Consider the following 18081-nt stretch of genomic DNA (forward strand, 5'->3'; position numbering starts at 1 on the left):
TAAGCGGTGGCGTATATCCCAAACCCCTTGGTTTTAGTGCGATCCAATTTCTATTAATAACGCCACAGCAAGCTTGAGATAGGATAAACACAGAGGGTTAGTTTATTTGAACGCACTCAAACACAAGAAGAGGGTCACGATGTAGCCTCATTGTCATTCATCCAATAAAGAAGGGAATAGAGAAAGAAAAGTTTACAGGGCAAAGACCACAGAGTAAATAATTATTGTTTCATGTGAGCCCAGAGTCCAGAATCAAAGTGCAATGATGTAGTCCTTCACAGAGGTCGGCAGGTTGAAAACTGATGCTGGATAATTCACTTTTCCAGTAGAGATGACTTCCACATTGAGCTAAGCATGCAGAGATGAATTGGTCTTGTAGGTGATGGTATAGAAGTTCTGGTAGAAATAGTGTAGGTGGGTGCCAGGCATTCAGACTTAGACATGAGACTTGAAATAGAGCCCTATTTCTAAGCTGCTGCTTGTTAGATGGAAGATGGCAGACTGATTTGCAGAACAGCAAGACAGTATAACTGGTTCTCCCAGCTGAGGGGGATCATGTCATATGACTCTCACCCCTGCGCTTTGGCTTTGATCAAGGGTGTATATTTGTTTGGAACTTAAATGTTCCAGCTATTAAGAATTTGAAATGAACATTGCAGGGTCAGTGGCCAGGCCTGGCTTATGAAACATAGATGGCCTTTGTAAAGTCCCCATTGAATTTGGTCTCTGCAACCCACAGGGTCGTTAGCATCCCTTCAGAGATAACGAGGTGTCAGCTTCTCCGATACTGCCAGAAAGTTCCTCTTGTTTGAAAATCATAACCAGTCAGTCATGGCATCAGTCATTTTAAAGTCTTTGTCTACTTTTTAAAATTTTAAAAGTTAGCTATGAAGATGTCCATATATTTTGGTAAAATAGAGTGTGAGATCTTAGCCCCTGACAGAATTGTTTTCCCTTGATAAACGTGCATATCCTGAAAATGACTGGAATGCTACATGTGACAGGTTAGTCTTGAGTAGTGACTTGATGTGATACTAACCCAGGGTCTCTGTTTCTATTCCTAGCCCAAACCCACCAAAGGACGGATGCGGATTCACTGTTTAGAGAATGTGGATAAGGCCCTGCAATTTTTGAAGGAGCAGAAAGTCCATCTGGAAAACATGGGCTCTCATGACATCGTGGATGGGAACCATCGCCTCACTCTGGGCCTAATATGGACCATCATCCTTCGGTTTCAGGTATTTGGTGCAGCAGTTTGTTGTATCAAGAAGGATCTTGCAGATTAATCTGTTTTGAATAGTGAATGAATGACAAATCCCAATTACATGGGGCCTGAGGCACAGAAATGGCCCATTCAGTCCATGCCAGTGTTTATGCTCCATTCGAGCTTCCTCCCATCTTTTCTCATCTAAGTCTACCATCATAACCTCTATTCTCTTCTCCTTCAAATGTCTCATCTAGTTTCCCCTTAAATTCATTTATATTGTTTGCTTCAACCACGCCCCATGGTAGCAAGTTCCATGTTCTCACCACTCTCTTGTATGAAGAAGTTTCTGAATTCCCTATTGGGTTTCTTGGTGACTATTTTGTATTAATGGTCTCTAGTTTATGCTGTTCCCCAGAAGAGGAAATGTTTTGATAGAAGAAACTCTATCAAAACCTTTCAGAATTATAAAGACCTCTATTAGGTCGCGCCCACACACACCCCCCACCATCTCTCTTTTCTCGAGACCCAGTCTAATCCTTTCCTGATGTGTATACTCACACATTTCTGGCATCATCCTTGTAAATCTTCTCTGCACCCTCACCAGTGCCTTTATATCCTTTTTATAATATGGTGACCAGAACAGCATACTGTATTATTGTCTAACCAAGGTTTGATACAGGTTTAGCATAACTTCCTTACTTTTCAATTCTATCCTTATAGCAATAAAGCCTAGTGCTTGGTTTGCTGTTTTAAAAATAATCTCCTAACCTGTGGCAGAACTTTTAGTAATTAATGTATTTATACTCCAAGATCCTTTTGCTCCTGTACCCCACCAAGACTTGCACTTTCCAAGTAATAAGTGACCTCCATATTCTTTTATCAAGATGCGTGTTGAACTTCATTTGCCAATTATTTGTGTGTTCTTCAAGTTTCTTAATGTCCTTCTGTAATTTGTTGCAGTCATCCTTAGTATTGACTATCTTCCCACAACTCTTCCCCCCCCCCGCCCCCGCCAAAATTTGGTCATCCGCAAGTCCAAATCGTTAATGTGAATTGTGAACAGCAAATTAATGGTCATCTATTGGTTAAGATAATTACAGATAAGGCAATTATTCCCCAAGTACTCATTCTTTCCTGGGATTTCAAAACCCTGGAACTCCTTAACCTCCTAATTTTTTTTCATTACTCTGACCCCAAACTTCGTCTATCCTAATCTCAACTTCTAGTCAGCTTGTCTCTCTCTGGTTTAGTTGCAGAGGTAATCCAATGAGTAGCAAATTGCATTTGCTGTTGGGACAAAGCAAGATAATAGTTACTGTGGAAGCAAAGTGAAGGCTGGGAACATAAACTAATCAGCTATAGGATTTAACGTTTGAGGGATTTAGAGCTTTTTGTGGACACATTAAACCCCAATAGTGTAGTGTCTAACATTGGTGAGAAAGCTAACTAGATGTTATGGAATGCCTAGCCAGAGGGATAGGGCACAAAACAAGGGAAGTGATGATAACTATGTACAAGACATTAGTATGGCCCCATCTGAAATAGTGTGTGCAATTTTCATTGCTGTACAATGGGAAAAATATTCAGGAATTGCAGATCCAGTAAAACATTTAAATTGATATCTAGCTTCAGGCATCTGAATGATGAGCAGAGGTTTAAGGGCTATGGATTGTTTTCTCTACTCTGGAGAATGGAAGGCTTAGGAGAGAGAGATTATTCAAGTGTTCAAGACCCCTAGTAGACATAAATCAAACCCTGCCAATACATTGGAGTTTGGCACAAACTCTAGGAGTAGATGATCCCAGCTCAAATCTAAAAGATAAAAGTTAAGTAGTTAAATATAAAAATCCTGACACATGGAGTACTGTGTATAATTTTGGTGTCCTTATCTAAGGAAAGATATACTTGCTTTGCAGGGAGTGCAACAAAGGTTCAGTAGGCTGATTCCTTAGATGAGTGAGGGAGAGAGGTTTAGGAGAGGAATTCCAGAGTTTAGGGCCCAGACAGCTGAAGGCGCAGCTGCCAAAAGTGGAGTGATGCGCAAGGGCGAAAATTGGAGAAGAACAGAAGATGCAATATAAATATAAATTATTGTTCCAGATAACATTGACTGTTGAAAATCAGAAATAAAACTGGAAATTCCACGGAATAAACTCTACCATGTATTTTGAATATATCCTGTTTTTAATCTATATTTGGTAGCATTGTTCGACCCCCATTAGCAAGACATCTTATGATTGAAGTTTTTGATCTGGTAAAAACCAATTCTGATAAATGAAAGGTCACAGGTATGATTCACTTGATAGGACTACGTTGGCAGTCAACGTTGTGAAAAGAGATTTTGTGCTTGTGTCCCTTAACCAGAAATTATTTTTAAAATGAAACTTTGGGGTGTGCCGTTATGTAAACATATTGGAGCAGAGACTGCAATGAGAGACAACAAAGTGTCATTATATATTAAGCCTCAGCATGTTTCTCTGCATACCCTGGAAGACGAGGGTGAGCTTTATGATTGGTTCTGCTGTCCTGCTGAGTAAGCCTAAGGAACATAGGAACAGGAGGAGGCCACTCAGCCCTTTGAATCAGTTCCACCGCTCAATTAGATAATGGCTGAGCTGTATCTTAAGTGCATATACCTGTCTTTGTTCTAAAACTGTTAATACAATGATTTTTTAAAAATTCAATCTCAGTTTTGAAATATTTTTGAGACACTGGACCAGAAGCCAATGTAGCCAGCAAGTACAGGGTGATAGGTGAACAGAACCAGTTACCTGGGTTAGGGTAAGGCTGACAGAGTTTCGAATGAGAAGCTTATGGTGTGTGGGAGATGGGAGGCAGGACAAGAGAGCTTTGGAATAATCTAGTCTGGAGGTGACAAGAGAATGAATAAGGGTTTCAACAGAAGATGGGCTGTACTACAAAAAGGAAGCATTGGGAAGCCTTCTTCCTTGAGAAAGTTGTTCACATTGTGAAATTGGATTTCTAGGGGCAGCAAAAGGTTACAAAGACTATTCGGGTCACTAGTATTCAAATTGCAGATATACATCATGATCATTCTTCACTGTTCTTTATCAGAATACCTGTGTCAAGAACATATTTTAAGTCATGCTCCTCTCACTACATCTTCCCTGCAATATTGGAGGAAATAATATTGCAGTGGATTGCTTTACCTTGTACCAGTTTTCTCTGTCCAGAAACTGAGCATTACTGCCTCTTGACTGGAAAAGCAGTCACTTTATTGTCTCGCTACCTCATGCAACCCCGCCCCAATCTGCCCAGAAACATTGACTCATAAGGCACTGGCAGTTCTCTGGTAAGTTACCACAGAAGGGTAAATGAGCTGTCCATAGTGAGTCAGTGTTTAAGGTTATCTGAAAGCCCTAATGACGATTTGCTTTTCTCTGCAGTAAATAACACAGTCTTTGGTCTTGCTTATATGTACTTTAATTATCATGGTTTTTGTTTTCAAAGATCCAGGATATCAGTGTTGAAACAGAAGATAACAAGGAAAAGAAATCTGCCAAGGACGCGCTTCTGCTCTGGTGCCAAATGAAGACAGCAGGGTAAGCACAATTGGAAAAATGTGAGTGGGATAAATGGCAGGTCCTTACAAAATATATATATTGATAAAGAACAGACAGTGCTTGAAATGCACAGCAGGTTAATCAACACCTGACCAAGAAATTAATGTTTAGAGTATGTCCCTTTATTTGAACCAGTATTTATAAAATTTCTACTTGGAATGCTCTTCTGAGACTGAAGTGGGGGCCCTCTCCTGGAGTAGAGAATAGGGTGCCTTAAGTTGTATCTGTTTGTGCTACACTTGCCCAGTGAGTGTTTGGCATTGCCACTGGGTAGAAAAGTGTTCCACCCCCAATACCATTATATCTTGTTCAAAAAGTTAATTTACACAAATATATTTACCCAGGTTTGCAAGTTTGATATATATTGAACTGAATTCATTGACGAAGAGGTCTGACACAACCTGTGAGAGATCTTTAAAACTTGTGTTTCTGTATGGCAATTGTCAGTTCTGGAGTCTTTCACATTTCTGAATGTCCCCTTCCCTTCATCCACTCATTGCTGGTGCGCTGGACCCTCTATTTTTCATTATTGACTCTGTTCAGACAGTTGCGTAAAGTGTTCTGATTATCTGCGTCAGGCAATTGCTGACCTGCCCCCACCTCTACAGAGCGTAAACTTGCTCTTCCAATTGAGTGCCTCCAGTTGGGTGGCAATGTTGAGGTTGTTATAGATACCTATCAAAGAGGCCATTCAGTCTGTCTGCTCAATTACCGTATTCAGAGACCATTAAGTACTCTTTGTGTGAAGAACTGCCTCCTTAACTTGCCATTTCTCTTTTGTGCACGTCTCCCCTTATCCATCAAACATGGTTTGACACTAATCTGAACTGTTCAACATTTTGGGTTGTTCTGTGTTTCACAGGTACCCCAATGTTAATGTTCACAACTTCACCACAAGCTGGAGGGATGGACTGGCCTTCAATGCAATTGTCCACAAACACAGGTATGTATCATTCCTTCAGACATTGGAAATTTTGACGGAACTGAGTACTTCAAGACAACGTGATCTAACTATTTGTATAATAATGTAAATAATAAGTGCCAATATTATATAAAGGTGCACAACACTTTCCAAATGCTAGTGATATTTCCTTAGGATAGATTACATTGTATCAGTAATTTTTGCCACGCCAGTTTGATTTTCAATATTCTCTGCTTTTAGACAGATGCAGGTGCTAAGTATCTTCTCACGGATAACCTACATAGGTTCAACCGTATTCTTTCTTTGGTTTTACCTGAAATTCCACGCCATAGTCCCCAGCTGCCTGCTTGCTCAGGTGTAACTCCTAAATGAGCAACTTGGGTGCAATGTTGGCATTGCTCCGAGCTTCCGACCTCCAAATCCAATCCATCACCAAGGCCATGTATTTCCCCCTTTCTTAATATTGCCCACCTCTGTCATACCTCAGTCTCAAACTCTCATCAAACCTCTTGCCCACTCCCAGGCTCTCAGTTACCAAAAGTCTCATCAGCTCTTGAACTCTTCCCACTACACGAATTCTGACTTTTACAAAACTCTTGCCATGTATCTTATCCCATTGGAAACCCTGCTCACTTGTCCTTTCTGTCTTCACTGATTTCCACCATCGTCAACATATTGATTTCTAAATCCTTGTTTACATATTCATCCATGACCTTGCACCACATTAACTCTGCAGCCTCCTCCAACCTTGTGAAATAGCTTCCAGCCTCCGTTCTTCAGATTCCGGCCTACTGTTCTTTGTCCTGTCCCACCCAACTCCCTGGCAAAACACAATTCAACATAAGTGCCAGATTCTTCAGCTGTGACCCTCAGGATCTCTGCAGCTATCACCCTATATTCCTATGCCAGCCACGTTTCTACCCAACTTCAGAAGCCCCCAAAACTTTGCTCTCTTTGACCATTTCTTTGGGTGCCACCTGGAACTCCTCTTGTAATTCTAGATCGTTTGTTATTGCCCTGCACCTTCAGCAGACTTCAATTCCAAACCATCCCCTGTTTCATGAAGCAGCGTGGCATGTCTCAGTGCACCCAAGGTGCTATCTAAATATAGGTTATTCTAATATGCTAACTTGTTTATGCTTATTTTATACCTTTCCAAGGAAACATTGGAAAATTCAGAGCAGCAAGTTTTAATTTAACAGTCTGCGTCATTTAATTTGTTGCAGAATCATCTTTGCAGATTTACTGATTATACGCGTGGAATTATTGATGTGCCAGTGTGAGTCCTGGCTCAGTAATAGTAAAGGATATCTCTATCAGCATGGCTGGTCAGCAATCTAAGTACATATCCAGAGACGACTACAACTCTGAGTTCCCCCAGTTTCTTAAAAGCGCTGACTCTTGCTGGGGTACAGCTCTGATACCTCATCCAAGTGCCCATTCTTCATGGTCAGTCTAGACAGTGAGTGCTGACAAAGTCAAGAATATCACAGCTGAGGCCAGTCCTGTCTTCCGCCAATATTTGCCCATTATGCTTTCCAACTGGATTGCAGTAAACATTTCCTGCAGAAATCAGTTAACTCGGCACAGACCGGGAGTCGAATGTGGGGCCTTCCTGGTCCTGAGTTAGACACTGTATCTACCTGTTGAGTAAACCCAGGAACCTCATTTCCTGATACCAGGCTCTGAATCCAGCCTCCTTTTCCAGGTTTACAAGTGCAACTTGGGAATTTTCTGCCTCAGAAGGCAGTGGAGGCAGGTTCATTGAATATCCTTAAGGCGGAGGTAGATAGATTCTTGTAAAGCAAGGGGATCGAAGGTTCTCTGGGGTAAATGGGAATGTGGAATTAGAAATTTAAAGAGATCAGCCATGATCTTATTGAATGGTGGAGCAGGTTTGATGGGCTGAATGGCCTACTTTTGCTCCTATTTCGTATGTTCCCAGTCATTGCACAATTCCTATTGCCCAGTCATTACACAATTAAAATGTGTACTGGATTCAGGTTGAATTAATAAATCAAGGGAATCCAGGGATAGGGGTTAGGCCTTGAAAATGAGGAGATGGTGGCATAGTGGTAATGTCACTGGACTAGTAATGTAGAGGCCCAGACTAATACCATGAGCTTGAATCGCACCATGGCAGCTGGTGGAATTTGAATTTAATTAATTCAATTTTTTAATAAAAATTCTGGAATTGAAAGCTAGCCTCAGTGATGTTGTCATAAAACTATTATTGATTGTTGTAAAAATCCATCCGGTTAATTTAGTGTCCTTTAGGGAAGAAAATATGCTATCCTTATCTGGTCTGGCCTGCATGTGACTCCAGACCCATAGCAATGTGGTTGGCTCTTAACTGCCCTCTGAAATGGGCCTAACAAGCTACCAATTCCGAGGGCAATCAGGAATGGGCAACAAATGCTGGCCTTACCAGTGATGCCAACATCCCATGAAAGAATTTTAAAAAGTAGAGTTGAGCTTGGAGACCAGCCATAATTTTCTCAAACGGCAAAGCAAACTTGCAGGTCAACTTCTGTTCCTATATCTTACGTTCTTATTTCAGTATAGTCTCGCCCTACATAGAATGTAATTTTGTCTTGTGCTGTTATCCTTGTTCTTTTACCTTTCTCCTCTTTGTTCTTCATTTCAGGCCTGATTTGATTGACTTTGACAAACTAAAGAAGTCGAATGCTCACTACAACTTACAGAATGCATTCAATGTGGCAGAGCAGCAGCTGGGACTCACCAAGCTGCTGGATCCTGAAGGTACGTAAGGGCACGCGAACAGGCATAGACTCGATCCTAATGTTTGTGATATACTGGATTTAACCGGTGTGTGTTAAAACTTTAGTAAAGCTAATGGAACAGTATGTTAGCCTCACTGTGAGACAAATTGTGTGTTTGTTTCTGCGGCTCTTGACATAATAGACACTTGAGTTCGGTCATCAATTGGGAAAAGAAAAATTTGCACTTAGAGCCTTTCATGACCTCAGGATGTTCCAAAGTGTTTTACAGCCAATAAAGTGCTTTTGACATATAGTCGGTATTTAATGTAAAAAATATGGCAGCCAATTTGCACAAAGTAAGCTCCAACAAACAGCAATGCAGTAATGACCAGATTTCTTTTTTTAAGCGATACTGATTTGAGGGATAAACATTGGCTAGGGCACTGGGGGAACATTCCCCTGCTCGTCTTCAAAATAGTGCAATGGGATGTTTCCCATCCACCTGAGAGGGCAGATGGGGCCTCAGTTTAACATGTGATCTGAAGGACAGCACCTCCAACAGCACAGCAGTCGCTCAGTTATGCACTGGAGTGTCGGCCTTGATTTTTGTGCTCAAGTCCTGCCTCTTCACGTGCAGTTGAGAGTGCTACCAACTGAGTCACAGCTGAGTGGAGAGAGGTATTGGGTGTGGGCCAAATGGTTCCTCATCAGTTGGGAGAGAAAATTGATCTAGATCTTGGTGTGCAGGGGACAGTTTCAAAGTTTGCAGATGATACGAAGTTTGGGAGTGTTGTGAACTGTGAGGAGGACGGTGTGGAACTTCAAGAGGACGTAGACAAGTTAGTGGAGTAGGCAGATAGGTGGCAGATGAAGTTCAATGTGGAGAAGTGTGACGTGATGCATTTTGCTAGGAAGAACATGTACAGACAATGTAAAGTAAGGGATGAAATTTTGAAGGGGGTGCAGGAGCAGAAAGACTTGGGTGTATGTGTGCATACATCATTGAAGGTGGCAGGACAGGTGGAGAGAGCAGTTAATAAAGCGTATAGTATCCCGAGCTTTATTAATAGTGGCATAGAGTACAAGAGCAGGGAGATTATGCTAAATTTATATACTTGTTAGACCTGAGCTGCAATATTATGTACAGTTCTGGGTGCTCCATTATAGGAAGGATGTGAACACATTGGAGAGAATGCAGAAGAGGTTTACAAGAATGATTCTAGGGATGAGAAACATCAGCTATGAGGATCGATTGGAAAGGCTGGGACTGTTCTCCTTAGAGAGAAGAAGGCTAAGAAGAGATTTGATAGAGATGTTCAAAATCATGAGGGGGCTAGACAGAGTAAATAGGGAGAAACTGTTCCTGTTCGTAAAAGGATCAAGAATGAGGGGGCACAGATTTAAAGTGATTTGCAAAAGAAGCAAGTGTGACGTGAGAAAAAACTTTTTCACACAGCGAGTGTTTCAGGTTTGGAGTGCATCGCCTGGAAGTGTGGTGGAGGCAGGTTCAATCGAGGTATTCAAGAAGGCATTAGATGATTATTTTAATAGAAGCAATGGGCAAGGGTGGGGGAAAAGGCAAGGCAATGGCACTAGGTCAAAATGCTAATTTGGAGAGCCGGTGCAGACATGATGGGCCGAATGGTCTCCTTCTGTACCTTAAAATTGTGAAATTCTGTGAAAATTGGGACATAGAGGAGACCAAGGAACGTCAACTATCAGATGAGGAGAAGGTGACAAAAAACTAGGGGAATAATTGAAGGGTTTGTCACAGTTGCATTACTGTCACTGTCACCCAGTTAGAGAAACAAAGATATTCCATTTCACAAGATGTTTGTCAACCTTTTTTATTTACTTATTAACCCCCCCATTCTTGTTATCTCATTTTGCTAGGTCTGGCAACATAATGATTTAAAAATTCTCAACCTTGTTTTCAAATCCCTTCATGGCCTAACCCCCCCACCCTATGTCTACTACTTCAACCATACAAACTGCTGAGATTTTTGCACTCCTCCAGTTCTGCCCTCTTACCCATCTCCAATTTTAATTACTCCAACATTGGCAGGCGGACCTACCAAATGCCTAAGCTCTAAACTGTGGAATTTAAACCTGTCTGCCTCCCTACCAAGCCTTCCTTTAAGATCTACCTCTGCCTAATATCTCCATATGCGGCTTAGTGTCAAATTTTGATTATGCTGCTGTGAGGTGCCTTGGAATGAGTTGCTTTGTTGTAAGTGCTGTATAAATGCAAGTTGCTGTTGTGTTTACCTGCCTTCCCTTCATCCCTGCCAAATCCTAACTGGGCTTGGATCAGGTGGACCTCTCTCACTGGCTTTTAAATTCCAAACCTTTCTCACCTAAACGACACATCTTGATTCACTTCCAAGTCCTCTCTTTCTTTTGTCAACTTAAGTTAAGGGTTGAGGATAACACTAGAGTTTCTCTGTTTTTAAAAAAAATAGAAGGGAACAGTGTTTAGAATTCAGTTAAAATCTCTCTTAAAACAGCTGACAGCAGAATGTGACGTGAGTGTGTTCAACATTGGCAGACTGTCATAAACAGCAATTCCTGGATCCCAAATAATATGATAGAAGACAATATTATCATTTTATTGCATTAAGTTGGATATTTTATGCTGAAACGAGTATTTGCTGTGTTTGCATTTGGTGAAATGGAGAGCCGCACTCATTCTAGCTTTTTTGCTCGCAGATGTCAGTGTGGACCAGCCTGACGAGAAATCAATCATCACTTACGTTGCTACATACTATCACTACTTCTCCAAGATGAAGGCACTGGCTGTGGAAGGGAAACGTATTGGGAAGGTATGAAGAACGATAATTGAGTGAAATAAAAATGAGAACACTGTAATATTGACAAAGACACTAATCACAACATGACCCCCCCTCCACACATATTGCTGTCAAAAACACTGTTTTCTCTGCACGGCTGCTGTGCTGTCTGTTACAGTTAATTTTACTTCCTTCCTTCCCCAGAGGTGTTGACTCCTCACTGTGGCATAATTCCATGGATGTCTTCCAGTATCTCAGTTGGCTATTAATCTGTTGTCAGCTGGATGCTGATCAGCATGCTAGTTGGCTGCAGAGGCATCACAACCAATCCTCTCCATGAGCACATTAACAGAATATTGATAAATTTGGGAACCCTGGTTGATTTTTTTTCCCTCTATGTAGCCTAGGGGTGTAAAATCAAGTGCAGCACCCCAACTGCCACAATCAGTTAATTAAGTACAGAGGGTCATTTGACAATACGGAACTTGAGTATTGCTGAAAAAAAGAGATGTCTAAGCTTTTTGTCTTGCACTCATCAAGACACTTCGCAAGAATACCAATATAAGGGGAAAACAACAATTTATACTGTATATGATGAGAATGCTGATTGGTTGGCAAGTGGACTCTGATTGGCAGAGGGGTTACCATGGAGAATGCATCAGCGATGGCGACTGACAGTTAACTGTCAGACGTTGTTTGAAATTTAAATTAAGCAGCTTGACCCTGATTGGCCAAGACATTGCCCTGAGGAATGAGTCAGCAAATGGCTGCTGCTTATTTTGTTTTAGCTGAAACAGGCACAATGTGTGTAATATAGAAGCAAAATACTGCGGATGCTGGAAACCTAAAACAAGATGTGTGTAATGTTCTTCCTGTCTGCAAGGAACAGAGCCCTGTGTATTAACATATGTAGCTTCCAGTACACGCAAATGCGCCACACTGTTAGCTCAACTGACATTATATTGATTGTCAGGGTAATTCTTAACATTCTTGTTATTCTCGTGAAGTGTCCTGATGAGTGTAAGAGGAAAAGTTTAGACATGTCTCTTTTTTCAGCAATACTTAAGTAAGGAGAGCGATTTCTGGTCTTTGTTGTTTAGTATGACACCCTGCCTTACTTAAAATCATAGAATGTTTACAGCACAGAAGGAGGCCACTTGGCTCATGTCTGCGCCAGCCAAAAAACGAGCCACCCAACCTCATCCCACTTTGTGCCCAATTTCTTTTAATCAAGAACATATATCTAGGATTCACTACCCTAGTATTTCCTTTGTTGGTCAGTTTGTTATATACGTTCTGTGATGCTCCACACACCAATGAATAATTGTGCTGTTTGTGTTGTCTCAGGTGCTGGACTATGCAATCGAGGCAGACAACATGATTGACAAATATGAAACTCTCGCCTCCGACCTCCTGCAGTGGATTGAGCACACCATTATCACACTGAATGATCGTAAACTGGCAAACTCACTAAATGGGGTTCAGAACCAGCTTCAGGCCTTCAACACATACCGCACTGTGGAGAAACCACCCAAGTAAGCAAGTTGGGGCGCCCACCCCCCACCACCAACTATATATTGGCAGTGGAACCGGTATATATAAAAAATTTACATCTAATTGTCCTGTTTTTTTTAATTCATTTGCGGGATCTGGGCATCACTGGCTAAGCCAGCATTTGTTGCCCATCCCTAACTCCCCTTGAGAAGGTGGTGGTGAGCTGCCTTCTTGAACCACTGCAGTCTGTGTGGTGTAGGTACACCAGCAGTGCTGTTAGGAGGGAGTTCCAGGATTTTAATCCAGCAACAGTGAAGGAACGGTGATGTATTTCCAAGTCAGGATGGTGAGTTGCTTGGAGGGGAACTTCCAGGTGGTGATGTTCCCATCTATCTGCTACCCTGTCCTTCTAGATGGTAGCGGTCGTAGGTTTGGAAGGTGCCGCCTAAGGAGCCTTGGTGAGTTTCTGCAGTGCATCCTGTAGATGGTATACTCTGCTGCCACTGTTTGTCGGTGGTGAAGGGAGTGAATGTTTGTGGAAGGAGTGCCAGTCAAGTGGGCTGCTTTGTCCTGGATGGTGTCAAGCTTCTTGAATGTTGTTGGAGCAATGCTCTCCACTTGCCTGGATGAGTGCAGTGTTAATAGAATCCAAGCAAGCTAGTGAAGTCAAAATCAAGACACAGAGCTTTTCTTTACTGAGAGAATTTATTGACTTTGGTCAGTCTCATAGTTCACCCCTCACTCACCAGTGTCCCAGCTGTCCCATATTTATACTCTTTTGGCATACTCTTTTCATAGTGTTCCCTATTTATATGTGCTCAAAGTACTTAATTAAATAATGCCCTTCACCCGTGTACCTTAACAATATAATTAATATATCTTTAACACAGCATGTGTGGGTGACTCACTAATTGTTCCCTGCTTTTATGGGCATGCCTCACCTGAACTTCACTTGGTCTGCCAGTGGAGATACTAAGAATTAGGAGCTGCCAGTGGAGACACTGAGAATTAGGAGCTGCCAGTGGAGACACTGAGAATTAGGAGCTGCCAGTGGAGACACTGCGAATTAGGAGCTGCCAGTGGAGACACTGAGAGTTAGGAGCTGCCAGTGGAGACACTGAGAGTTAGGAGCTGCCAGTGGAGACACTGAGAGTTAGGAGCTGCCAGTGGAGACACTGAGAATTAGGAGCTGCCAGTGGAGACACTGAGAATTAGGAGCTGCCAGTGGAGACACTGAGAATTAGGAGCTGCCAGTGGAGACACCGAGAATTAGGAGCTGCCAGTGGAGACACTGAGAATTAGGAGCTGCCAGTGGAGACACTGAGAATTAGGAGCTGCCAGTGGAGACACCGAGAGTTAGGAGCTGCCAGTGGAGACACCGAGAATTAGGAGCTGCCAGTGGAGACACTGAGAATTAGGAGCTGCCAGTGGAGACACTGAGAATTAGGAGCTGCCAGTGGAGACACCGAGAGTTAGGAGCTGCCAGTGGAGACACCGAGAATTAGGAGCTGCCAGTGGAGACACTGCGAATTAGGAGCTGCCAGTGGAGACACCGAGAATTAGGAGCTGCCAGTGGAGACACTGAGAATTAGGAGCTGCCAGTTGGGACACTGAGAATTAGGAGCTGCCAGTGGAGACACTGAGAATTAGGAGCTGCCAGTGGAGACACCGAGAATTAGGAGCTGCCAGTGGAGACACTGAGAATTAGGAGCTGCCAGTGGAGACACTGAGAGTTAGGAGCTGCCAGTGGAGACACTGAGAATTAGGAGCTGCCAGTGGAGACACTGAGAATTAGGAGCTGCCAGTGGAGACACTGAGAATTAGGAGCTGCCAGTGGAGACACTGAGAATTAGGAGCTGCCAGTGGAGACACTGAGAATTAGGAGCTGCCAGTGGAGACACTGAGAGTTAGGAGCTGCCAGTGGAGACACTGAGAGTTAGGAGCTGCCAGTGGAGACACCGAGAGTTAGGAGCTGCCAGTGGAGACACCGAGAGTTAGGAGCTGCCAGTGGAGACACTGAGAATTAGGAGCTGCCAGTGGAGACACTGAGAGTTAGGAGCTGCCAGTGGAGACACTGAGAGTTAGGAGCTGCCAGTGGAGACACCGAGAGTTAGGAGCTGCCAGTGGAGACACCGAGAATTAGGAGCTGCCAGTGGAGACACTGAGAGTTAGGAGCTGCCAGTGGAGACACTGAGAGTTAGGAGCTGCCAGTGGAGACACTGAGAGTTAGGAGCTGCCAGTGGAGACACTGAGAATTAGGAGCTGCCAGTGGAGACACTGAGAGTTAGGAGCTGCCAGTGGAGACACTGAGAGTTAGGAGCTGCCAGTGGAGACACTGAGAGTTAGGAGCTGCCAGTGGAGACACCGAGAGTTAGGAGCTGCCAGTGGAGACACCGAGAATTAGGAGCTGCCAGTGGAGACACTGAGAGTTAGGAGCTGCCAGTGGAGACACCGAGAATTAGGAGCTGCCAGTGGAGACACCGAGAGTTAGGAGCTGCCAGTGGAGACACCGAGAGTTAGGAGCTGCCAGTGGAGACACCGAGAGTTAGGAGCTGCCAGTGGAGACACTGAGAGTTAGGAGCTGCCAGTGGAGACACTGAGAATTAGGAGCTGCCAGTGGAGACACTGAGAATTAGGAGCTGCCAGTGGAGACACCGAGAGTTAGGAGCTGCCAGTGGAGACACTGAGAGTTAGGAGCTGCCAGTGGAGACACTGAGAATTAGGAGCTGCCAGTGGAGACACTGAGAATTAGGAGCTGCCAGTGGAGACACTGAGAATTAGGAGCTGCCAGTGGAGACACTGAGAATTAGGAGCTGCCAGTGGAGACACTGAGAATTAGGAGCTGCCAGTGGAGACACTGAGAATTAGGAGCTGCCAGTGGAGACACTGAGAATTAGGAGCTGCCAGTGGAGACACTGAGAGTTAGGAGCTGCCAGTGGAGACACTGAGAATTAGGAGCTGCCAGTGGAGACACTGAGAATTAGGAGCTGCCAGTGGAGACACTGAGAATTAGGAGCTGCCAGTGGAGACACTGAGAGTTAGGAGCTGCCAGTGGAGACACTGAGAATTAGGAGCTGCCAGTGGAGACACTGAGAATTAGGAGCTGCCAGTGGAGACACTGAGAGTTAGGAGCTGCCAGTGGAGACACTGAGAATTAGGAGCTGCCAGTGGAGACACTGAGAGTTAGGAGCTGCCAGTGGAGACACTGAGAATTAGGAGCTGCCAGTGGAGACACTGAGAATTAGGAGCTGCCAGTGGAGACACTGAGAATTAGGAGCTGCCAGTGGAGACACTGAGAATTAGGAGCTGCCAGTGGAGACACTGAGAGTTAGGAGCTGCCAGTGGAGACACTGAGAGTTAGGAGCTGCCAGTGGAGACACTGAGAGGAGCTGCCAGTGGAGACACCGAGAGTTAGGAGCTGCCAGTGGAGACACTGAGAGTTAGGAGCTGCCAGTGGAGACACTGAGAATTAGGAGCTGCCAGTGGAGACACTGAGAGTTAGGAGCTGCCAGTGGAGACACCTGAGAGTTAGGAGCTGCCAGTGGAGACACTGAGAGTTAGGAGCTGCCAGTGGAGACACTGAGAGTTAGGAGCTGCCAGTGGAGACACTGAGAATTAGGAGCTGCCAGTGGAGACACTGAGAGTTAGGAGCTGCCAGTGGAGACACTGAGAGTTAGGAGCTGCCAGTGGAGACACTGAGAGTTAGGAGCGGTCAGTGGAGACACTGAGAGTTAGGAGCTGCCAGTGGAGACACTGAGAGTTAGGAGCTGCCAGTGGAGACACTGAGAATTAGGAGCTGCCAGTGGAGACACCGAGAGTTAGGAGCTGCCAGTGGAGACACTGAGAATTAGGAGCTGCCAGTGGAGACACTGAGAGTTAGGAGCTGCCAGTGGAGACACCGAGAGTTAGGAGCTGCCAGTGGAGACACTGAGAGTTAGGAGCTGCCAGTGGAGACACTGAGAGTTAGGAGCTGCCAGTGGAGACACTGAGAGTTAGGAGCTGCCAGTGGAGACACTGAGAATTAGGAGCTGCCAGTGGAGACACTGAGAATTAGGAGCTGCCAGTGGAGACACCTGAGAGTTAGGAGCTGCCAGTGGAGACACCGAGAGTTAGGAGCTGCCAGTGGAGACACTGAGAGTTAGGAGCTGCCAGTGGAGACACTGAGAGTTAGGAGCTGCCAGTGGAGACACTGAGAGTTAGGAGCTGCCAGTGGAGACACTGAGAATTAGGAGCTGCCAGTGGAGACACTGAGAGTTAGGAGCTGCCAGTGGAGACACTGAGAGTTAGGAGCTGCCAGTGGAGACACTGAGAATTAGGAGCTGCCAGTGGAGACACTGAGAGTTAGGAGCTGCCAGTGGAGACACTGAGAGTTAGGAGCTGCCAGTGGAGACACTGAGAATTAGGAGCTGCCAGTGGAGACACTGAGAATTAGGAGCTGCCAGTGGAGACACCTGAGAGTTAGGAGCTGCCAGTGGAGACACTGAGAGTTAGGAGCTGCCAGTGGAGACACTGAGAATTAGGAGCTGCCAGTGGAGACACTGAGAGTTAGGAGCTGCCAGTGGAGACACTGAGAGTTAGGAGCTGCCAGTGGAGACACTGAGAGTTAGGAGCTGCCAGTGGAGACACTGAGAGTTAGGAGCTGCCAGTGGAGACACTGAGAATTAGGAGCTGCCAGTGGAGACACTGAGAATTAGGAGCTGCCAGTGGAGACACTGAGAGTTAGGAGCTGCCAGTGGAGACACCGAGAGTTAGGAGCTGCCAGTGGAGACACTGAGAATTAGGAGCTGCCAGTGGAGACACTGAGAATTAGGAGCTGCCAGTGGAGACACTGAGAGTTAGGAGCTGCCAGTGGAGACACCGAGAGTTAGGAGCTGCCAGTGGAGACACTGAGAATTAGGAGCTGCCAGTGGAGACACTGAGAATTAGGAGCTGCCAGTGGAGACACTGAGAGTTAGGAGCTGCCAGTGGAGACACTGAGAATTAGGAGCTGCCAGTGGAGACACTGAGAGTTAGGAGCTGCCAGTGGAGACACCGAGAGTTAGGAGCTGCCAGTGGAGACACTGAGAGTTAGGAGCTGCCAGTGGAGACACCGAGAATTAGGAGCTGCCAGTGGAGACACTGAGAATTAGGAGCTGCCAGTGGAGACACCGAGAGTTAGGAGCTGCCAGTGGAGACACCGAGAGTTAGGAGCTGCCAGTGGAGACACTGAGAGTTAGGAGCTCGCAGTTTGGAAACTTTATTATACCAACTCTGTAATGATATAGGCCCGAGGTTGGAATCAAAAGCTGGGCAGAAACTCAGTGTGCCATTTGTAAAGGTGTCAAAAAATGAAGTGGAAACTGCTTCTGTTGGGAATTGGCCC

The 18081-nt window shown here is 44.6% G+C and overlaps 1 protein-coding gene across 2 annotated transcripts in view; it reads left to right on the top strand.

Annotated features, from left to right (window-relative positions):
• The window catches only part of LOC121272975 (spectrin beta chain, non-erythrocytic 1-like), a 160510-nt gene that overhangs the window by 86409 nt on the left and 56020 nt on the right, over positions 1-18081 (top strand). For both annotated transcript variants that reach the window (XM_041179882.1, XM_041179883.1), the window contains exons 3-8: positions 1065-1238; positions 4679-4770; positions 5654-5734; positions 8361-8476; positions 11146-11258; positions 12573-12760. In XM_041179882.1, the coding sequence (XP_041035816.1) occupies positions 1065-1238; positions 4679-4770; positions 5654-5734; positions 8361-8476; positions 11146-11258; positions 12573-12760 (764 nt within the window). The remainder of the gene's footprint in view (positions 1-1064; positions 1239-4678; positions 4771-5653; positions 5735-8360; positions 8477-11145; positions 11259-12572; positions 12761-18081) is intronic.

The sequence above is a fragment of the Carcharodon carcharias genome, chromosome 37 (assembly GCF_017639515.1).
Source record: "Carcharodon carcharias isolate sCarCar2 chromosome 37, sCarCar2.pri, whole genome shotgun sequence".
Lineage (NCBI taxonomy): Eukaryota > Metazoa > Chordata > Chondrichthyes > Lamniformes > Lamnidae > Carcharodon > Carcharodon carcharias.